The 22,390-nt window shown below is 47.4% G+C and overlaps 8 protein-coding genes across 8 annotated transcripts; 3 read left to right on the top strand and 5 right to left on the bottom strand.

Annotated features, from left to right (window-relative positions):
* Positions 1 to 874: 874 nt before the first annotated feature.
* On the top strand, positions 875 to 2,795 carry TGAM01_v209712 (hypothetical protein; the record flags this gene model as incomplete). Its single annotated transcript, XM_018807656.1, has 3 exons — positions 875 to 957; positions 1,029 to 2,369; positions 2,447 to 2,795. The coding sequence occupies 3 exons, from the start codon at positions 875 to 877 to the stop codon at positions 2,793 to 2,795; spliced, it is 1,773 nt and encodes a 590-aa protein (XP_018659141.1).
* Positions 2,796 to 3,236: 441 nt separating this feature from the next.
* On the bottom strand, positions 3,237 to 4,569 carry TGAM01_v209713 (NAD-dependent histone deacetylase SIR2; the record flags this gene model as incomplete). Its single annotated transcript, XM_018807657.1, has 2 exons — positions 3,237 to 4,354; positions 4,416 to 4,569. 2 exons carry the CDS (start codon positions 4,567 to 4,569, stop codon positions 3,237 to 3,239), a joined length of 1,272 nt encoding a protein of 423 aa, XP_018659142.1.
* A 640-nt stretch (positions 4,570 to 5,209) lies between these two features.
* On the bottom strand, positions 5,210 to 5,714 carry TGAM01_v209711 (hypothetical protein; the record flags this gene model as incomplete). Its single annotated transcript, XM_024550623.1, has 2 exons — positions 5,210 to 5,523; positions 5,579 to 5,714. 2 exons carry the CDS (start codon positions 5,712 to 5,714, stop codon positions 5,210 to 5,212), a joined length of 450 nt encoding a protein of 149 aa, XP_024404633.1.
* Positions 5,715 to 7,538: 1,824 nt separating this feature from the next.
* On the bottom strand, positions 7,539 to 8,494 carry TGAM01_v209710 (hypothetical protein; the record flags this gene model as incomplete). Its single annotated transcript, XM_018807659.1, has 4 exons — positions 7,539 to 7,575; positions 7,624 to 7,994; positions 8,050 to 8,208; positions 8,345 to 8,494. The coding sequence occupies 4 exons, from the start codon at positions 8,492 to 8,494 to the stop codon at positions 7,539 to 7,541; spliced, it is 717 nt and encodes a 238-aa protein (XP_018659144.1).
* Positions 8,495 to 8,848: 354 nt separating this feature from the next.
* On the top strand, positions 8,849 to 10,138 carry TGAM01_v209709 (hypothetical protein; the record flags this gene model as incomplete). Its single annotated transcript, XM_018807660.1, has 2 exons — positions 8,849 to 9,099; positions 9,382 to 10,138. 2 exons carry the CDS (start codon positions 8,849 to 8,851, stop codon positions 10,136 to 10,138), a joined length of 1,008 nt encoding a protein of 335 aa, XP_018659145.1.
* A 66-nt stretch (positions 10,139 to 10,204) lies between these two features.
* TGAM01_v209708 (homocysteine S-methyltransferase) lies at positions 10,205 to 11,233 on the bottom strand (the record flags this gene model as incomplete). Its single annotated transcript, XM_018807661.1, has 1 exon — positions 10,205 to 11,233. One exon carries the CDS (start codon positions 11,231 to 11,233, stop codon positions 10,205 to 10,207), a length of 1,029 nt encoding a protein of 342 aa, XP_018659146.1.
* Positions 11,234 to 11,488: 255 nt separating this feature from the next.
* On the bottom strand, positions 11,489 to 11,962 carry TGAM01_v209707 (hypothetical protein; the record flags this gene model as incomplete). The annotated part of the gene is made up of 1 exon (XM_018807662.1): positions 11,489 to 11,962. One exon carries the CDS (start codon positions 11,960 to 11,962, stop codon positions 11,489 to 11,491), a length of 474 nt encoding a protein of 157 aa, XP_018659147.1.
* Positions 11,963 to 13,059: 1,097 nt separating this feature from the next.
* Positions 13,060 to 14,115, top strand: TGAM01_v209706 (adiponectin receptor protein; the record flags this gene model as incomplete). The annotated part of the gene is made up of 3 exons (XM_018807663.1): positions 13,060 to 13,614; positions 13,674 to 13,904; positions 13,960 to 14,115. The coding sequence occupies 3 exons, from the start codon at positions 13,060 to 13,062 to the stop codon at positions 14,113 to 14,115; spliced, it is 942 nt and encodes a 313-aa protein (XP_018659148.1).
* Between the last annotated feature and the right edge of the window lie 8,275 nt (positions 14,116 to 22,390).

The following is a 22,390-nucleotide window of genomic DNA, read 5'->3' as shown; positions in this document are numbered from 1 at the left end:
GTTTCAGCTGTTAGTATTTCCAATTTCAGTCTTGCTGACTCGGAAGGCAGACTCGCGTCGGTGTCCTAAAAAGTTCCGATAGCTATGAAGCCTGCCAAGAGAATGGCCTGAGACATTGAACAACGATCAAAGGTAACACTACCGTGGGTCTTGTACTCTTTGGGTTGAGTCAGAGAATGCTGTATAACCAACGGCAGCTTTCTCTTGTATACATGGACGGCACTAGATAGGCAGCTTGTTGCTTAACCGGTATTTATCAGCCCTTGACAATAGTCGCGTTTCGCCAGATAAGATGAGATGGCATCATTATGCAGCTAGCAAGTGCTAGGACTAGAGTCAATGTAAAGTTTGACCGAATATTATGAAATTTCGAAGGTCATGAATACCCAGCGATAGTGGTCATACGGTCAATACAGCCTCACCTGAGATCTATGCATATGCACATGCATGCACATGGCTTGGCTTCTATATAAAGTTATTACCATTTTAGACACCTTGCCTTGCTTATACGAGGAGCTAAGATCCTGCGCCCTGAAAATCCTTCTACGCGGAAGCTGACCTACTCCAAGCCAATAGTTTTATACGGGATGGAGGCTAGGGAAGTTTGTTTTTTCACTAAATGCGACCAGGGGGAATAATGTGATCCGGCAACTGGCTTGCCTCAGTTTCTTGGCTCGTCGAAAGAAATTTCCCCGAACGGACTTCTCGTTGGGGGGGCGAGGTGGTAAACAATGAGTTTACTTGTAAGCCGGAGCTGTTTTGTGAAGCTGTTTTGTGAATATATATAGAGGTGATTCTGTCCACTTGGACAGTAGATTATCGACCATCTGAGTATCATCTCTTCCAGTGATATATCTAGCTAGCCTTGGTCATAATGGGGGCTTCTTATAGCTCTAGAAGAGTGAAGAGAGATGGCTCCGTGGCCAAAAGTAGTCTCTCACAGAAGCAAACAAACGCGTACGCATGTCCCCTTTCCACGCTTGTTCATCTCAATATCTGAAGAATTATACATACTCACATCTTCCTAGCCTATCTGTGTTAGGAACACTGCTTGCTCCGTTGCTCCCTTCTTTTCTTACCAATAATCCAACTCCCAATGGATTCCCATGGAGCACTCTCAACATCAACACCAACTACTATGACACGAGCCCTAACACGGGCGTCATCAGACGTTATGATTTTACCATTAGCCGCGGTGTTATTGCACCAGACGGATATCAGAGAGATGTCCTCCTCGTCAATGGTGCTTATCCTGGCCCCTTGATCGAGGCCAACTGGGGTGACATGATTCAAGTCACCATGCATAACAACATCTCCGCACCGGAAGAGGGCACAGCACTGCATTGGCACGGCTTTCTCCAGAAGGGGACACCCTGGGAAGACGGCGTGCCTTCTGTGACGCAGTGTCCCGTGCCGCCGGGGAGCAGCTTCACGTATCAGTTTAAGGCCACTCTATACGGCACCACTTGGTACCACTCGCACTTTTCTTCCCAATATGCGGGTGGTCTTACGGGTCCGATTGTGATTCATGGGCCAAAGTCACAGAAGTATGATGTTGATATTGGTCCTGTCATGTTGTCTGACTGGTATCATGACGACTACTATGACTTGGTGAAGAAAACAATGAGCAACGTGACGGGGGAGAACATATTTTTTTCAGACAACAACTTGATCAACGGCAAGATGTTCTTTGACTGCTCCAAGGTCACGGACGGCACTCCATGCACCAACGACGCTGGCATTGCGAAATTCCGGTTCCAGCGCGGCAAGACTCATCTCCTTCGTCTCATTAACACCGGAGCTGAAGGCCTCCAGCGCTTCTCCATTGACGGCCACAAGATGACAGTCATTGCAAACGACTTTGTCGACGTCAAGCCCTACGTGACCGATGTGGTCACGCTGGGGATTGGCCAACGCACCAATGTCCTCGTCAAGGCGAATGGCACTCTTGACGCTTACTGGATGCGTAGCAATATTAGCACTATATGCTCCCTCACCAATCAGCCAAATGCTCTCGCGGCCATCTATTACGATGATGCGGATACTAACAAGGCGCCTCAGTCTACTCCCTGGGATGCTCCTGATCCGGGAACATGCTCAAATGATGATTTGTCATTGACGGAGCCTGTCATGAAACTCCGTGTCCCTAAGCCGGATGTGACGAATGAGATTGAACTGAATTTGTTTGTCAATGCGACAAACCATACTCTATGGACGCTAGACGGTGATTCTTTCAGAGGCAATTTCAACAGCCCGACGCTGCTGTTGAGCAACCTGGGCAATTTGACGTTCCAGTCGCAGTGGAGCGTAAGAAACGTCGGCAATGCAAAGAGTGTGAGGGTCAACCTCATGAACCAATCTCCCGTTGCGTAAGTTTGCCCCATCTATCCCTGGTTTCTATCTTGTGTTATGTTATATGAAAAAGGTACTGATCAATCTCTTACAGCCATCCAATGCATCTCCACGGCTTCAACATGTACATCCTCCACCAAGGCGCCGGCGAATGGGACGGCAAGACAATTGTCCGGTCATCAAACCCCCAGCGCCGAGACGTCTTCTTGCTCCCCCCGAACAACCACGTGGTGATGCAGTTCGATGCCGCGAGCAATCCCGGCGTGTGGCCGTTCCACTGTCACATTGCGTGGCATACCTCGGCGGGATTGTTTACGCAGTTTCTGACGATTCCAGACAAAGTGCGGGCTTTGAAGATTCCGAATGTGGTGGCGGAGACTTGTAGGCAGTGGGGGAGGTGGACGAATACGAATATCCCGGATCAGATTGATAGTGGTTTGTGAGAGGAGGGGAAGTATATATAAGTGATGTTGAGATTTAGGATGACTTGTTACGATTTGGAGGATTATTACTTTCTGGACCCTGTATTACTTACATTTATTACTGAGCGAACGAGAAACTGGACTGTGATACGCTGATGCTTACATGTTGACACAAATGTAGCGAGTCACGACATCTTTAAGATGGACATATTACGTGCCGTTGACAGGAATGCTTCAATAAAAAGAAGTCTCTTCTCAAAAATTTTATCCAATAAGACAGTCTCTTGTGTTGCAATATATTCCTATGAATATACTTGAAGCGATATATAATCTAGTAAGAGTATGAAACTCATTTAACCCAGAAAATGCATGTAGCACAGGACCGTCTGTTGCGCGTCCAACGAACATAGTACATGAAAAAATATCATGGAATCTATCAGGTCATAACATAGATCCTTTCAGTCATTCTTGTAGCGGCTTTTCTTCGCTCTCCTCCTTTTTGGACTCTTCAACTTCTTTGCTCTCTGTTTCTTTTGTAGCTTCGGACTCTTCGTTCTTAGCATTGGCTGCGTCTGTTGGTTTTGCTTCCTCCGTCTTAAGAGGTGCTTCAGGCTCATCTTTCTTCTCTTCTTCTGCGTCGACAGCGTCTTTTGTGTCCGAGACTTCTTTCGATGTCTCAGCACTATTTGACGCCTTCTCATCTTCTACCTTTTTGTTCTCTTCTACATCGTCTTTTTCATCTTCGTCTTCCTCCTTTTCTGCATCGAGTTTGAGAACAGTCTCAATCTCGCCAGTCAACTTCTGTAGCTCATCTTCAATCTCTTCATCGCGATCAGTTTGACTACGCAGCTGTCTCTCAGCCTCCTCATTTCCGATAATATTTCGCCACAGATCCTCCAGCTCATCTGTCCACCCCAGCAGCTCAGCCAGTTTTCGGATGCCATTGTCGCATGACCCCAGCTCCAGCACATCGTCAGGTCGCGACCCTAATGAGCCAACCTTTTCCATGTTGAAAAGCACACGCGGCGCCTTCTGTCTCGCCATGTCTGGGAGGCTAGCAAAGGGGTAAACGGTCAAACTTGTACCAATGATCAGAACAAGGTCTGCCATGACCGTGTTGTGCGACTTCTCGGAGAATGCCCTCGGAAGCGCTTCGCCGAAAAATGTAATGTCTGGCTTGACCAGGCCCTTGCATTCCTCGCAGCGAGGAACATCGCCGCGGAGCACATGCTTCTTCATTTTGTCATCGGGAAACTCGACCTTGCACTCAATGCAGCGTTGAGTCGCAAAGCTGCCGTGCGCCTCCACGATCTTGTCCGAAGGAACGCCAGCCGCACGCTCCAAACAGTCGATGTTCTGCGTAAAGAGCATTTGAAGGAGTCCCTTCTGGGCAAGGAGCGCAATGAAGGCATGTGAGACTGTCGGATGAAACTTTCCGGGGTATAGTTCTTGCGCGAGGACATAGAATGGCTCGGGACGGTTGCGGAAATAGGCAATATCGAACACGGCCTCGGCATATGGCAGTTTTAAACGGGCCAAGTTGCTGTACAGGCCCGTCTTTGGCGATCGAAAGTCCGGAACTAAGCGACAATCAGACGTCAATATGGATCGAGTAAGTAGGATAAGGTATGATCGACTTACTTCCAGCTGCGGTAGAGATTCCCGCGCCCGTCAAGACCACAATGCGCCGCGCATCGCCGCTCTTGATGTATTCTGCGACGGCTTCTAAACTTCTCTCTTGGAGAGTCTCTGGAGGCCCGTGGGCATCGGCCAGAGTAGATTCTTCTTGGCCCATTTTGCGAGCGAGCCAGCGAGGGACGCGGGGTCCTGAAGGCTTGTGGCGTTGGCGATGTTTTCGACCTATGGTGACGGATTTTCAGATCTTTTCTGTAAAGATTGAGATGCAGTTTTTTATAGTTGAATGAGGTGATGAGATCGATGATACCTGGTAGGCATCAATCAATTCTAGGTAGTGGCAACAGACCACTGGTGGGGCTGTAACATGTGAGAAGCAGCCTAATGTTACATCACTGAAGCCCCCTTGTTATCGATAAGCCCCAACGCGTGGACTGAGACGAAGGGCCAGCATCAGGAGTCGAGGATATCAAGCAGAATGATCGGTTCAGTGGCTATGCGAGCGTAATCATAATATTGTATTGTAGCATGAAGAAAAAAGCAAGTGAAACGAATCCCTCTCCCAAAAGGCCCCCAAGCAGGGTCTGACCTGTCGACCGACCCTCGTAAACCTGTTTATATAAACGCCTAGCAATGCCCACCTGACGCCCTCCTGACTGAATATCAACGTAACAAACCCCATCATGTGTGGCGCTCCCTAGCTGCTGCAAACTGTTCTTCTTGCAAACGAGCGAGCTCTTCCATGGACATGCCACTGTTAGCGAATTTGTCCGCTTTCTTCTCTCGTCCCTGTGGGGGTGTTAGCGTAGCTGTACCTGGAAGTGAATCTGTAGATGTGGGAGACATGCGCGAACCTTTTGAACTTCCTTATGTTCAGCTGCGGCTTCTAGAACGGCTGGTACGTAGTCGGAGAATCCCAGCCGCTCCAGAGCCTTTGTGATGTGATCGCAGGCGATGGTCTTCTTTGCCTCCTTCTCGGATATCTCATTGGCTTCGGACGAGATGAGAGTTATGAACTCGACACAGCATTCTATGAGTAAATCGCGAGCCTCCTTTGCGAACGAAACACCTGTTTGAGGTGGCAATATCTCGCTCACAATCTTCTGAACCGTGGCTAGTACATGGTTAGCTTTGGTAGATATTCAATGTGCGGCAGATGTGTGTCGTACCTTTAGGGAGCGACAAGTCATCGTTGCTTCCTGTAGAAAAAGTTAGTGATCTCTCTCGTTGTGCACAGATTCGCGATTGGGTACTGGTGCTTGAGGGCGAGCTGCCCATGTAGTAGTCATAGTCATATCCTGACATGTTGTGTATGGTGATACGGAATGCTCTGGGAGGGAGACTGTGTATAGAAGCAGAATGAGATGAGAGGCTGGGGGAGAAGGCGAGGAAGCATGCAGATCGAAGATAGAAGGTGCAAATACAATTCAAGGGGTTGAAAAGGCTTGAACCAGGTCTTGTAAAGGAAAAGGCGGCCTTGATCCGCTGTTTGTATGGTTTCATGCACACAAACAATGAAATCCAAGGATCGGTGTTATTGGCCCAGCACAGCGAAAGGTGAGATAATAAGCAGTGACGCACGGCCGATGGACGTGGTGGTTCACGGCTGTGATTGTTTTTGGTACAGAGGGCAATGCACGAGAAGGAGAAAGAAAGCGCCCGCATTGTAATGGACAAGCCGAGCTTACCTCCAAACTCATGATCCGACATGTTGAAGAAAAAGGGCGAGGTCAGGTCTCCGGCTTAGACGCGATAGTGCCTGAAAGCGAAGTGAAAGGCGGCTTTGGCGGAGAGTTACAAGTGATAAAAATGGATGCAAGGGAATGCTTCTAAGATGGAGAAGGGAGATTAAAAGAGGCGGATCATGTATGATTGCGACTGCCAAATAAATGCACGTCAAGCGTGAATAGGCTTTCTGTCTGACGATGATATTCGGCGCAGCCAGATGGATGATGAATTGAATGGTTTCCAGCCAGGTGGTTTGTTAGTGGGGCGACCGCTGCTGTTATAAGGGAAACTGGGAGCGGTACGGGGTACTTATATCGCCCATAGATCCTGTACTTGGGCGCGGCCAGGGCCTCCTAGGCGTCTCGCTTCTGCTGGCCCTCAGCGCGGCGCGTGCCAGAGACCGACCCAGCCCACTGAAGCTGCGTCGCTGACTGGCTTGGAAGGGGGGCTCAATTCACGTGCTGCAGCATTTCACCAGGTATGGAGTACAAGTGGGACTTGCCTAGCGCGGGCCATTTTTATAGAAAAAAAAAAAAAAAAAAGTTTATTAGCTCGAGCTTCTTGCTTTCCAAACCCTTTCCTTCTTTCAACCCTTTTCTCTCTGGCAGCGAAGACAGCAAGAAGAGCTCTGCGCAAGCTCGGATTGAGCTTCACGCGCATCTCTGGTCTTCAGCACTGCGCGTGCTGCTGCCGCTGCCCGTTTGTACAGGTAAGGAGCATCTCTTTGACACGCGGCAGCCCCAATTGCTTTCCTGATGAAATATGTTGTCGCCCCAGTCTGAGAAGGTCCGACAAGCCTTCCATGCTGACAGACACGTCTTAGCCAAATAGACATTTCTGATCTACACTTTGTGCTTCGTTTTCTGCTTTATCGCGGGCTATTCGTTGAGCTTCAGCGGCTAACAAGTACTTCCCAGGCAGTGCAGCAAAACTTTTCAGGCTTCAAAATGTAAGAACGCCTCCGCCCTTGTTCGACACCCATGGCACATCGTGATGTACCAAGTAAAGTATTATCAAATTCCGAGAATACATACTGCGGACACACTCTCCTGAACCAACAAGTGCCCAACTTTGGTTTCAAGCTACGCCACGAGCAGTCTGTACTTGAGACTAACAGTTGGCAAGTTCTAAGAATGAGCATTGGCATGGCGTTAAAGAGCCAACGTGGGGTCAATAAATCACAAGGTAGGCGCATTTTTTTATTGCTTTTTTTTTTTTACTCGGTTCAAGCACCGTGATTTGTGTGATGAAAAAACTTATATTCCATGCTAATACTGAATCTTCATGTGGAGATCATTAAGAGCTTTTCATCTTTCGACTGACTACAAATCTATCCCTTCACATTGTTATTTACATCTATATTGCGTTGACCATCGGCTAATGCGAACAAGTTTTAGGAAATCACTCCTGGTAAGCTGCCAGCTCAGGTGAGTTCCAGCTACATACTGTCAGCAATTGGCATCGTAATACTGGACGGTGCACCTACTTGATATACTGTCCGCTCAGCTGATGCAGAGGGTTGGCCACAAATTTGGCAATGACATTGCCTGGCTGCTCAGGCCTGAGCAGCTCACCTTGCTCGAGGGCATCGACAAAGTTTTGGTGCTGCGCCTTTGCCATGGTGTCTTTGCCCTTTTCTCTGATGACCGCCTGCATGTCAGTGTTGACTCGGCCTGGCCCGAAGCTGACGCTGGTGACGTCGGTCTCTTCCACCGCAAGGTGAGCGGCCATAGAGTTGACTGCCGCCTTGGCAGAGCCATAGGTGCTCCACGCTTGGTAGGCCTTGAGAGCCGCGCCTGAGGATACCCAGACAATGCAGCCTTTGGTCTTTTTGACTTCTTTCAGACTAGCTCTGGCCTATGGCATGTTATGTCAGCAGCCACCCGATGCTAGATACTGTTTGATGTCTTACCATGGCAATGTAGCTAAACAAGTTGACATCGTAGAAGGCCTTGGTGTCTTGTATCGACTCGTCTGCAAACTTCTTGGGCTCCAAAACTCCATGGTTGATGACCACACCGTCGAGTTTACCAAATGAGTTGACGGCAAGTGCTGTTAACCTCTCAGCAATCTGGAAGACTTGTTAGACGTCTGATGCAAAAAAACTATATATATAAAAAAGGCAGAAAAAAGAAAATAGAAAAAAAAAAAGAGAAAAATCTATAACTTGCATCTTCACTTGTGATATCTCCTGCGACATATTCTACGTGGGTAGGATGCGCCTCTTTGAGTTTCTGCAGCGGGCTTTCGGACCGTGCCGTGACGACGACCTTGTGTGATTGCGCCAAAAGGTGCTGGACGATGGCTGCGCCAAGGCCTTTGCTGGCGCCGGTCACAATGAATACTTTAGAAGTCATGACTGCGGAGAATTGGGGGTAATAGGGTGCAGTAGTTCAGTATTAAGAAGAAGAAAAAAGAGACGGTTCCTGAGTTGATTATTTTTTTTTCTCGCCAAGGAAGGATGATTTTTCAGCCGATGGCGGCATTGTCTGTGGAGAGAAAGGAGGGGCTATTATTGGAGATCTATAGCCGTTGACGAGAGTTGGAAAGCTGCACGGCTTGAGCCGGCTCGAGTTATAAGACGGCCGGTGCCGGAGGTCGAGACGGCCAATTGCTTCTGCAAGCTGATTGTAAATGTTATGAGATCAAGACGACTCATGGCGATGATTTGAAGTTTATATCCTTGTTAATACAATAAGCAAAAAGACACAATGGCCCACACAGTCATCCTCGGCAGTGGTGTCATTGGCCTCTCGACGGCCTTCTACCTCCGCCAGCATCAACCAGGCACCACAATTCATCTCGTCGACTCTGCGCAGGAGCTCTTCTCATCTGCTTCTGGCTATGCCGGAGGATTCCTGGCCAAAGACTGGTTTCGTCCCAACCTGGTCCCATTGGCCGAGCTGAGCTTTGAAGAGCATAAAAAGCTGGCCGAGGATGAGAATGGCAGAGAGAGATGGGCGTATGCGAAGAGCGTGACGGTGAGCTATGAGCCGAATGGGCCGTTGTTAGGTGGCAAACGAGGAGAGGACTGGTTGTTGGAAGGGACGAGTAGAGCTGGACTTGTGGAGGCGAGGAGGGAGCATAGAGATGGCGAAGTGCCGGATTGGTTGAGAAGAGTGGAAGGTGATTCTGTGAATGTGATTGATGATGGGAGTGGGACGGCGGTTGTGTAAGGATTTGCATCTTATTTGGACTTGTTTTTGTGGGAAGACTCTATCGCTAACATGATGACTGGAATCAGGGATCCATTGCTGTTCTGCAAGTTTTTGCTGGAAAAAGTCAAGGCTGCAGGAGTTCGCATTCACAATCCTGCTGCGGCATTGCGCCTGGAAACTGACATCAATGGCAAACTCTCTGGAGTCGTCATCAAAAACACAGAGACATCGGAAGAGACCTTGATACCGGCTATCAAGGTTCTTTTGGCAGCGGGAAGTTGGACACCCCAAGTCTTCAACACGTTGTTCAAGGATCGCTTCTCCATCGATATTCCCATCGGAGGCTTAGGCGGACACTCCCTCGTTTTGAAGGCTCCCAGCAAAGTAACGACCTGTCACTCCGTCTATACGACGATGGATGCGCACTCGCCAGAGATATACTCCCGACCCAACGGAGAAATTTACGTTGCTGGAGTGAATAGCCCTGGACTTGCAGTGCCTGAGCCTGCTCTCAAGGCGGCTACTATGAGCCAACCTTTAGAAAAGCTGAAAGACATTGCGCGGCGCCTGATTGTGACTCCGAGCGGAGAGGATTTGGAGATTGTGCGAGAGGGGTTGTGTTTTAGGCCGGTTACTGTCAGGGGAACACCGTATATTGCGAGATTGACGGACGAAAAGCTTGCAGAGGATACTAGTTTAAAGGAGGGAGAGGAAGGGGGTGTTTTCATTGCGGCTGGACATGGGCCGTGGGGTATTAGTTTGAGCTTGGGGACTGGAAAGGTAGTTGCTGAGATGTTGTCTGGGAAGCCACTGAGCGTTGACATCTCGAGTCTGGGATTCTGAGACGGGCATTTGCGGTAATACTATAGCTAAAGGATATCACCTATGATATTATTAATGATTCTACCTTCAAGCATTGATACAGCCATGAAGTCTCTTAATATCACTCGGGCTGGCCCTGCAGCAACCTCCTACAATGATCTGGGACCACTTCCCTCTCTCTTCTGTAGCCCGCACAGCTTCTGTAAGCTGTTTCTCCCACGGAATCCTATCTTCTCGCTCGGCGCCTTCGGGTAATTCCCATTGCTTAGTTGTTGTGTTATATACCTCGCCATTTGTCCCATCGGGATAGAGCACCAATGAAGGCCAGTCTGTTATGACTCCTTCTTGGAGCAGATTCCTAATGGCAGCTTCATAGCGGCGTAGCAAAGAGTCGAGCTTCCATACTTTTGTGCAGTTGATTCCTACGCCCCATGGCACCGCTTTTGCGAGAGAAGGGTCTAGCATGGCGCGGATGACATCTTCCGGGGAGCTCCCGTCCGGTATGTTTTCATCTTCGTTGGGGAATAGGCTTGAGATCCAGAATGGCAAGCCGGGGTAGAGGCCCGGAACTGCACTCAAAGCGCGGCGCATAGAGATGACTTCGTCGAGGCGAGGAATTGTCTCGAGGGCGATGTACTGGACACGCTGCTTAATGTCCTCTATCAGAGCAAATACTTCTAAGCGCTCACGGTGCCATGCAAGCAGAGAGTCTGCGGAATCGTGAGCGGCGTCATATTCGCCGCTGTACTCCTGACTTGGGACCATACATGCACCGTAAGGTCCAATGCTCAATGCGATAGCACATGCTGGCTGTTTCGCTTCTTCTGCAATTTTCACAGCGGTTTCGAGGAATTGAGGCACTTGTGAAGTATCAATGCCCTTTGGGAAGTCGGCGGTTTTGGTGTTTGCGAAGCCATGAAGCGAGGCTTGATATGTTGCTGTGAGGATGACATCTACTGGCACATCTCCAAAGCCCTTTTGGCACTGCAGTAGAGTTGAGGGATTAGAAACGAGGAGATGGGAGGACCAAAGAGGGGTGTCGGAGCCAAAAATGACGCTGTGATTTTGCTCAAGAGAGGTGCCGAGACCGCCGTCTAGGATTTTTATTTTTGGCATGATTTATAATAGATGTAATGGATTATAGTAGATGAATAGTCTGATTTATAGGATGAGGAAGCAACATTCATATTCGAGTTTTCAGCCAAGTCTCCGAGCTAAAGTGCTTACACCATCTCACTACATGTATCGAATTGCGGGGTCCGTTTCGCCCACCTTGAACTTGACACAAACACATTAACCAGCTTCAGTCACCTTTCAATTTATCAATTCTTTCTTTATCGTTTATTTCTGTTCTACCCTACATCAACCGTATCAAACGCCCTCGCCTGCATTGATCTTAAGCCAAGCAATGGCTCGGCGAGGATATATGCCCTCGCCGTGGCGTAGATGAGAGCGATCCGAGAGGATACTCCAAAACTCCCAAACGAGAGGAAGCTGTTTTGGGGCCCACGGGTCTTCATCTTCTTCTACATCGCGCTGTTGCAGAAGCTGCTGTCGAGGCTCTAATGTAGACGGTTCGCCTTTCGATGGCGTGGCTCGCGACTCGACTAATGCATCCTCAACTACTGTTACTGTTACGTCTGACTTTTTGTCCTCCTTTCTCAACACTTCGGTCCAAAGTTTTCGATTGCTGCCATATCGCTGCAAAATAGCACCCGCTTCGAGGACCCAGAAGAGAGCTGTCGTACCGACCAATATCAAGCTCGATACCCGCCAGAGGATCTGCTCGACTTGAGATAGGAACTTGAAGTTCCACCCGGTGAGATGCACGAATGCATAGACCATAGTGGCCAGGCACAAGTAGAGACTCTCTGGAGTTTCCAGCTAGGGCAATCTGCTGTCCTGGCATGGCCATCCATAAGATCTTACGACGTTGGATATGAAGTGAGCTTTCGTTTCTAGCAGGTAGGTTGAGGCAGAGGATGGTAAAGGTACAGAGAAAAGTGGTGAAAATGCAAGTCCAAAGTATGACCATAGTTCCTCGGCCATCTGGGGACATTTTCCAGCCGTTGACTCTGATATCTGTACTGGAACCCATGTTTGCTTAAGACAGCGAGCTGTTTCTGAACTCGACGCCATAGAAGAGACCATTTTGGGACACAGTACACAAGGAGCGTGTATTGCATATAATCCTACAATTCTCATAACTGCGCCGGCTTACATTGAGGCCCACGGAAGCTCCCAAGCAAATCGGCCTGAATACTGACCCTAGGTCCGAAGTCTTCTCATCGCCTATTCTCCCGCTATGGGCTCTAAGCTTAGGTTAACATATTTCTGAGTACCGATACTACATGCCGAGCATAGGTTATGATGCCAAGATAGGCTATAGGACTCGGAGCTATCCTTGTCATTGAGGCTCTCAACTATTTTTAGCCCATTCAACTCTGGAAGGGCCGAAGGCTCTGCTAATAACACAAGTTGAAGTTGTGAGAATAGGCATAATCATAAGACAGGAAGGCGTAAAATCGCCCAAATGCAGTCAAGTGTGGGTTGTTTAACCAATAAGAGCCTTATCCGAATAACTAGTATCTTACCACCCGCCATTGCTGTCATTTTTGTTTATCCGTGGACCCCAGTCGGATATCGTCAAAACATCTCAAAATACGTGTATAAGAACTTGTCGAGCCAATGATGTCTATTGCCGTCTATTAATAACTGAGTCCCACTGGATCCTTGCCAGGGTTGAGCCTTCATAAAGCTATGCAACTGCAACTTTCTCCAGTTTTGTTTCCACCCCTCTCACACGTGTGCTGATCGTTAGCCTTACATGATAACCACGTTTTCTTGTACTATATCCTCTCCTGCCCCTCGGCTATCGCTGTCTCTTCTCTCTGTGGTTTCTCTTTCTTTCTTGTTACTAGATCTTTTCGCACAGCATCTATATGGCTCTGTATAGACGCCTATCTCCGATCGGCGTCGGTGGTATAGACTCCGATGCTGACAGCGACAACCAGAATAGCCATCAGCAAGTGCCCAAGACTACGCGGCGCCTTTTGACCTCCGCGGAAGTTCCGCCCTGGTATGGCCACAACAGCTTTATCCATACCGGTTATCGCCCCATCATCGGTTCTGTTAAGCTATGCTTTGAGAGTTTGGGCTATGTTCACAATGAGACTGCCAACATCTACACTCACTTGGTGCCGGCGGTGATTGCTATTGTAGGCAACTATGGCCTACAAGCATACTTCAGCTCTCACTACCCTAATGCGTCATGGAGAGATCAGTTGGTCTTTCACATATACTTATCAACCTGTATCCTATGTTTTGGAATCTCGTCCATGTATCACATGCTGTTGTGTCATTCTGAGGCATACGCAAGCTTATGGGCACGGTTCGACTATGGTACTATTGTTGTCCAGATCTTGGGATCATTCATCTCTGGCATTTACATAGGCTTCTACTGCGAACCTCACTTACAGAAACTCTACTGGGCGATGGTATGCCGCAGCTTGCCCGTGCTTGAGATAATTCTTGATGCTAACTACTACGCCATCAGATCGGTTCACTGGGACTACTCACTGGTATCGTGGTTGTGAATTCCAGATTTCAGAGTCACAAGTGGCGGACGTTACGAGTCTGTACCTTTATTGCTACTGGCCTTTCTGCTTTTGCGCCCATCATACATGCTGCTACTATCTTTCCATATGCCCAGCTTGATAAGCAGGCTGGTCTTCGCTACTACTATCTTGAAGGTGTTGCAATGTTGACAGGGGTTTTCTTTTACGTTGTAAGCATCTCTGCTTTTAAACGTCCTGCTGAAGTTCGTTGCTAAGCGTAACTAGACTCACTATCCAGAGTCTCGAAAACCCGAGAAGTACGACATTTGGGGCGCCTCTCATCAGATATTCCACAGTTTCGTGGTGCTCGGAGCTGTCGTACATTTCTACGGCATTTTTAACGCGTTTGATTGGAACTATAATAACCGCCGATGCGTCTGAGCATTGTTGCGGGCAGAAACTCACTCGATCAGTAAGTAAGCAGAAAGGTATGGCTGACTACATTTTGTTTCTATACTGGCATGTTGTAAAATAGCCCCAGCTAAGCATTACTCTAAGAAGAAGCGACTACTTCGCCGTCTAATTCAGGCTGGGTGGAAAGGCAGTTGAGTCACATATATATATTCCCACGTGCAAACTTTGTTTAAAGTTAATTTCTCGAAACACTTGCATTTGTTCCTGGGTTGACAGGCTTGGAGACCCAGCTGACTTTAGGCGATTCGCCTTCATGTCTGAGGAGCTGTATGGCGGGCGCAGCATTCTCAGTGGCATCCCTATGAAGCTTGTTCTTGTTGAATGGCAGAAGCCAGTAACCTCAAGCGTCTCATGGACTGGAGAAGTCAAAGACGAACAGAAATGCTCTATGATTTGGCTGTAGGATTTGGGGTGTATAACTAAAGAAATGGCAATCAGGCACAAGAAGGAGACCTTCAGGGCAAAATTCACTGCGACAAGTCTCCAGCAACAACATGAGATAATATTTGATTCACCCGCCACCACTAATTCTAACACGGTTGCTCCCATCTTTAGGTATTACTATTACCATTGGTATGAGCTTGGGTAGTAGTATGATCTAGTATATATTCTAAATCGCTTTCCATCGCAGTACCAGCAGCAACATGTCCGGCTGAGGAAGTATTGAGGCTAAGGGGCGTCCACGACGCCTCTTTATCAGACTCTGATAACCAATGCTTCATCTGAGGGCTGATTGAAGCTTGGGCGCGCACTTCATTTTCGGCTGATGTGTGCATTAGCATAAGTACATCTTTCAAGGTCCTAGTACTATTTACACTCATCGTGCTTTTTGTTCGCGTCCGAAGCTTCAGCCATCTTTAGGTTCGAGGAGCTTTGGGCGTTGAACCGATAGAAGTGATAGACGAATTTCTTCAAGAAGAATGATGGGACATGAAATATTTTTATTGGAAGAGGAGTATTCCAATACAGTTCTCCCGAGATGAGTAGAGAATGAAGAACAGAACCTAGACAGCTAAAAGTACGGTGTGGGTATGCCTTTATATAAATAGCAACTGTGGCTGTCGCAGAGATTCCCAATCCCTCAGGCCCATATTGCTTCCAGCGTCGTATCCATATGACCATTTACTGATATGAAGGCCTATTTTCTTGATTGGAGGCTTGAGCCCGCAAGGCGTAGCGTGCGACTTAATAGACTACTTGTATGCGTGCATGACTGCCCGACAATCGAATGACAGTTAAACTTAATAGGCCTACAGGAGCCGACCTGAGCGAAAGGTCTTACATTACCGAAAATTTACTCGGGAGAGGAGAGGGGAGAAGGCTGTTCTGAGCGCCTTTGGGGAAATTCGCTGCCACTGCGGTTAGTTGCAATCGACGGCTATACCGAGTAATTTTGTTCGGAAAAAGTATGCATATAAGGGTCCCGAAATGGTTGCTCTCATGTACTCCCGATTTTGTGATTTCCTGATTATTTGATAGGTTGACACCTTCTACCGCTTTTCTTTCTTCTTACTCCTGCTCTTGTTTTTTCTCCTTGTTCTTGTTAATTTTCTAGTTTTATTTCAACTTTCCGTCTGCCAACCTCTTTCAAGCTGTGTCGACTGAGTTGCGTCTTTGTATGCGCCGACTTCATACTCTCAAGAATCTGGTCGTATCGGTGCACAGAGATAGGATGTAGTAGTCACACTTGGCCTTCGCTCTACATGTGATCATGTTGGATTCATTTTAAGCTTAAGTAGAATCGGCTGCGTAGAGTAACAGTAGAAAAGAGGAATATTAGAAATACTACTGATTTGTAGAAATTATTGATCTGGTACGTGCACTTATCTGTGAAAAAGAGAATGATTCTAAAGAGCTGCTGCTTGTCGCAAAATCCGTAAATGGTGAGTTTTTTAAGTCTTAGATTCAATTTTCAGCCGTTATTGAAGCGATGGGCCCGAAGTGATAGGAACACCAAGAAGACGCGCCTTCGCAGGTAATGGCAGTATGAATAGATGCAACTTCGCCAATTAAAAAAATCGGCCTTTGTCGCTTAGTCAATTAGTCACGTAGTGTATGTACATACTGCATGTGCACATCGAGAGGCATGCGGCACCCCTAACATTGTCTGCCTGTTTGGCATGATGAACCAGCAACATCAATAGGAGGCGTGGCAGTAATTGTGAAAGTGGCAGCAGTGGCAACAGTGGGATCCTTTCCCTTCCCCCTTTCAGTTAGTATTGCTGTTCGTGGGCTAGAGACCGTTTTCTTCTGTTGTGAGTCTGAAGCTGAGCCACTGAGCACTATCTAGGAAGTACCTAGATACTGACAACTCAGAGCCAGATCCAGACCCAGTGTTGCTCGTGGTTGCCGAAGAGCTTTATCAATGCGTTCGCGGGAGATGATTGTGAGTGGAAAAGAGAGAAGCAGCCTCAGCCTGATTGCGGGGTTCCACCCCCCCCAAAGACATACGTGCTTACATGACTTCATTGCCATCAGTCCCCAACCACAATTGTGTTCAAGCACTCCGTATAAGCAGGCGCGGCAAAACAGGCCTTGCATTAGTTCCCAGTTCCATCCTTGCTCCATCCGTCTAGCCAGTAGGGGGTGATTGGTAGGGGTGATTGGTGAGCGTGAAGCGACTGGAGATTCCCAGACCTCTGCCGTGGACCATACACCCCTGAGTAAATGAACCTCCCCGGCCGCGCTGCCATCCTCGCACGCGGGAAGGGAGACCTGGTCAAAGGCTGCAATGCAATATTTGCCAAACACCTATATAAAGTATTGACTGTGGTTAGTCGGCGAAGGCAGATGTAGCCACACATTTGCTAAACGCAACGTACGATAACTAGATTCGGAAGAACTAATGGATCTCTCTCTCTACAAGGCGCGAGGGCAAGAAAATCGTAGTTGCTGAAAAGCTTCCGTGAAATTGAATATATAACATTAATACCTACCTGGGTAGATAGCAATATTTGGATACACTTCTCTGCCTTTGTTGCCACTCCTAGGGAGGGTCGCGTTTTAGTCTACTAGAATCAAAAATGCATGTACCGAGTACGAACGAGGTTAAAATGGATGCTAACATCGCTGAGTGTCATGATGTGGCTGAGACGGCTGAAGGAGCACGGGACAGATGCGAGTTTTTTTCGTACACTCCGGGCGGCTGGAGATTTCAGTGCTCCATTTGCCGTGTAACAAAAGACGTGAGATTCTCAGTGAGATGCTGCTTAACTTGGTCGCAAACTATAATTAGTAAATAGTGCGTAGTTGATGTCTGAATCAACATGAAAAGTTTTGTTTCAAAACCACAAGCATTTCCTTGCAATCAAGATACAGAGTAAACAATGTTCTGAATCCTACAAGTATCCAAGTTCTAGGAAGCAGTACCTGCCCAGTACCTATTGACCGAAGAGCACGAGGGCCATGACGTGGATGTACGTGTCGTGCATCCAGACACTACATTGATCTCCGATTATGCATCTACGATGTGGTAAATCTGGTTTCGATATATTGATATGTTTATTGGCGTGGGATGCGAATGGGGATAGTGTAAGAGCTGTGTAGCATCGTGACTGTACCAGCGCTGGCGTCAAATCGAACAAATCACGAATGGTACCCACTGTCAAATTTTAGATGTATTTGATGTATTTATTAGGATGTTTTTCCCTTTTTCTCCCTTTTTCTACCCTTTTTTATTGCCTTCTCTTATCTTATCATATCGATAAGATAAGTGTCTCAGCTTATCTTATCTTATCTACGCTTAGTTTCTTTTGCATGCCCGGTATTTGATATAGATCAATTATATCAAAATATTCAGCCCAGTGATTTGATTGTATGATTCAAAAAATGATCTTGATTTGATCATTTGATTGATATATCTCATTTAATGGCGGCGCTAGAGTTGTCAAAATGTTATTTGCACGGCATCGGTATCAAGTCCTCAATGTTACTGTAGCAGGCCGAACCCTGCTCTGCAATGGACCTCGGGGGGTCTCTGGGCTCTGCATTTTCTATTTTATCCCTGCCCACCAATAGCGTCCAGCCAGCGTTCACGGATGCAAAGTAATGCGCTTGAGGACCCACATCTCACAACTAAAGGAAAAAAGGAAAGTCAGGTCCACTCGCCTCCCGATGCATGTCAGGCAGGCACCGCGGCGCTCGTAAATGGCCTCGCCCGCGAATTGACAGCGAAGATATTTCGTCAAACATGTACAGGTAAATGAGTAAGGTAGATAGATCCTGTACATCTATAGATCTATAAAGCAGCAATCGCTACTCCGTTTCATTTTCCTATTTTTCAAATTAGGAAAACAATAGCCATCAGATGATGTACATTAAGCTCTAACACGCCCCGCCATTGAATTACTAGCATCTACGCCTACTAGTGCTGTTGATAATGGTAGGACCTCAGCTGCCAGTCGAAGCTGAATGCCCGCCAGACTTCGCCTGGCTGGATGATGCATTGGAAAATTTTATATATGAAGATCTTGCATACGAATATGGGGTTCAGCATGGAAAAGAAATAGAAGAGTCCAAACCTGGGCACAGTTTGTGTGAGCAACCACTCTCGTTTAAATCGCATTGTCAACTGTTGTAAGTACGGATTAGGTACTGATCAAATCCTAGTGGAACTAGCTTGCACTTTACCCAATCCGCTCGCCCTTGAATTCCATCTTCAAGAGGAAACACCCTCGCTATGGACAACTTCTCGAGATACATTAGACTTGAATTCTGCGCTACCATTCTCTCCCGACCAAACCGCCTCCGAATCATACACAACCTACTCCGATGCAGTGAATAATGCCGATTCACCGCACAACCAACGCGGGCGGTATCACTGCCTAGAGTGTAACAGGCCTTTCAAGCTCGAGAAGGACCTTCGACGGCATTTGGAAACAACAAGAGCCCATCGACCGGCGGCTTTCCAATGTTGCTGCACGCATACGTCCGGCCGCAAAGACAATTTTCTCCAACATATCGAACGGAAGAAGCCCTGCAACCCTACTGTACCCTTTATCTGCTCGTGCGGATATCGAATAGAAAGCAACAGCCCAGACGCAATTGCTCTGGTACAAAAACATATTAAGCCTTGTGGACAGCGCAAGCGAGGCCGACCGAAAAAAAATAGCGTGCTTACCACCTAGTGCCCGGTGCCTTGTTAGTGGTGTCCTCGTAAGACAATAATTGATGTTAGTGGCCAGGCCTTCCTCGGCGCTGGTGACACCATCAGGCTAGGATGACAGTGTGAGCTCGGTGAATGTCTGTAGGTAAACGAACAGAATTACGACTGTACATGTGGGAACTGGTCGAGGGACAAGGTGGGGACCCCGGCACAATGAGAGGCCGTATGAGCTATGACACCCGGAGCGCTACTGGAAGCCGAGTGGGAATTATACGCAGCCGAGCCGGAGAAAAAGCGTACCTGTGGTATTTGAGCCGCGCTTGTTTGTTATTTGTTATTTGCAATCGACGTTCACTGCTCTTGTTTTTTTTCATGGCTATGGGAACTTAGATTGGGATGGATAGCAGGAGTTGACCAAAACATCGGCGTCTTTTGTGTACGCGGGAAATTAGTCTTTAGAGATACACTCTCTGGTTACTGGTTACAATAAGACGGGTTTTTAGATGATGTAGTTTGATGTGAAATGACTACAGATATTCTTGATTAAAGGATTCTTAATTTGCTTTCTGCATCATCCGCTTCAACTGAAAAGAGCCGTATAACATGAGGAAGCTTTATAAATGTGGATCCATAGGTAGTCTCTTCAAAATGATGTATCTAATATAAGCCAACGACGATTCCATCACCTGATAAGATTCCTAGAAATAGTGTACAAGCTACTCAAGATGGGAGTGAAGACGCCTACACTTGCAATGCCTCTGCTTGGCCTTTGGGTTCCTTGTGGGATCTGGCGTATAAGTCATCAGTGTATCCGGTTGCGGGCGATGCCACTAGAAAACAAAGCAGATGGAGTCTAGGGGTGGCTGGGTGTGGCTGTCATGTACAGTATCGGCAGCGGCCTCATGTCCGCAGACGCGACAGAGCTCGCAGCCACTAAGTAGCTCCGACGAGTTACCATCGTCACATGGGGCTGCGGTGCGCTTACTACCTTATTTTTGTAGCGGTTTACATGTATAGAGTTCTTCTTATTAAATTGCTACTCTGGCCATGTGATGCTCCATTCAGTCCACACGTTAAAGCGTTGTCGTGCCGCTCTCTACGAAAAATAAAAGGAAAGGCGATTTTGAGTGGCTAACTTCATGGGGAAGCACGCTCGTAACTACCTATCCTATCTTGCCGTAATTATGAAAAGCAGCGGAAATTATGGATGCAAACACTAATCAGAAAAATAAGGCTTTGGTTCTGTTCGTACTTCTTTCCTGTCAAGATAGCAGGATTAAAGGAGAAGGTACCAAGGGGGCAGCGCACAAATACTCTACTCTAATAAAGACTGGAACTCTAAGTTCGAATGATGCATTCCTATTTCAAGGTCTACTATGCACTAGTAACACCTGACTGATATCGAAAATGGTAGGGCCTGTGTCACTTTTGATGATCATCCGCCCATTCGCACCACATTATGCTGATAATCTTGATCCTCTATCGCCCCATGTAGAACATTTCCATCGAAGAAGACGAAGACGAAGCCGAACACTTATTAAATGTCTTGTTGGAAGATGAATCCAGGCCTTATGGGTCTCGAGTCAAAAGTTTGCTGGATGTTGCGTCGGACAACGATGGATATGGCGCGGCTGTTGTAGAATCCAACCCAGAGAGCAATCCACGTGAGTACTCTACCTGTAATCATATCCTTCACTGCACCAAGGCACCTCTCTCAATCTTAAATTGCGGCTTTGGGCTAACTCCAGTGCTCTCAGCTCTCGTTGTTGACGATTCGACTACTCTCGAATCTCCTCCGAACAATGAGACTCAGTCGCCTGGAACAGAGTCTCCGCGACCGATAACTCCTACAACCGCGTCGAGCTTGAGTGCCGCACCGAGTCCAAGCTTAGCGTCACCGTTTATTCAAGACCAACCCACACCCGGTTCACACACAGAGCATGTCGGCGATGTAGTGAGCAGCACTGGGTCTCCTCGCAACCAAGGCACGCCGAACTACTGCGCAGAGTGCGAAGCACTATTCAAGTCTACAGACAGTTATCGGCGGCACATGATTACCTCCAAAGCCCACTTAACCTTGGGATATCAATGTCGCTGCAAGCGACTGTTTGGCCGTAGGAGCGGATTCCGCGATCATATCGAGAACCCCAACAAACGCTGCAATGTTTTCGTGCCTTATGTCTGTTTATGTGGTTACAAAGTTAAGAATAGCCGCCGGGGTTCAATACGCTTGATACTGCAGCATATCAAGACTTGTCGAAGCAAACACCGATAGAAGGAAGGAGATGCTACCCGCAACTGGGACTGTTTATACACTGCATGTAGTCACTGCTCTACAACTGGATCATTATGGAGCTAGCTGGTCTTTCTAATGTGTATCATAATATAGATTGGATAATTGTTATAGACGGGATGGAGAGGCAAAATTGGCAAAGAGAATGGCATTGTTGCATAAGCAAAGCCTACATTTAGAGATGGCTTCTGGTTATTGTTTACTGTTACATCAGATTTGAAATGGTTCAAGCCAAACCCATACGTACTTGCCTGCACTCGCTGAGTTTATTCGCTGAGTTTCCGCAATGAAGGTTCGTCATAGTGCCTTCAATGTTATTGTACCAAAGAAATATGTAAGTAGGCACATATAGAGAATATGTATACAAAATGTAACTACTTATGATATGTATGGCACACGATCTTCTAAACATCCCCCGGCATTGACGAGAGGCTATACAATGAGACAACTCTTGGGGCGTTTACTTGTCTTATGTGAGTTTAGCGAGGCTTGTCTCCTCTCTGATCCCTCTTGTGTCGGAAAAGCCGATCAACCTTCAAATGCATGTTGTTGATACTAGTGCCCAGCTGTCAAAATAGCATACGATATAGCTTCCTCCTTAATACCCAAATGCCCATCAAAGTGGCAGTTCCCTGCGCCATTACCCGTATGATATGGTGCCATCGCCCAATGCAGTAGTATTCATGAATGTTTTTCCTTTCTACGCTGCGGCAACCTCCATATCTAGGACTGATAAAGCTGTTGCTGCTCTATTTCATAAAGATTATATTACATCTCCAAATTTGCCCAACTATACTTTGCCAGAGAGCAGAGTTGTACGGCAATAATGCTTGCGGCTTAGGCCG

Source organism: Trichoderma gamsii (assembly GCF_001481775.2).
Source record: "Trichoderma gamsii strain T6085 chromosome Unknown Scaffold_50.2, whole genome shotgun sequence".
Lineage (NCBI taxonomy): Eukaryota > Fungi > Ascomycota > Sordariomycetes > Hypocreales > Hypocreaceae > Trichoderma > Trichoderma gamsii.
The sequence above is the reverse complement of the archived record's forward strand: the minus strand, read 5'-3'. Positions and strand labels throughout refer to the sequence as shown.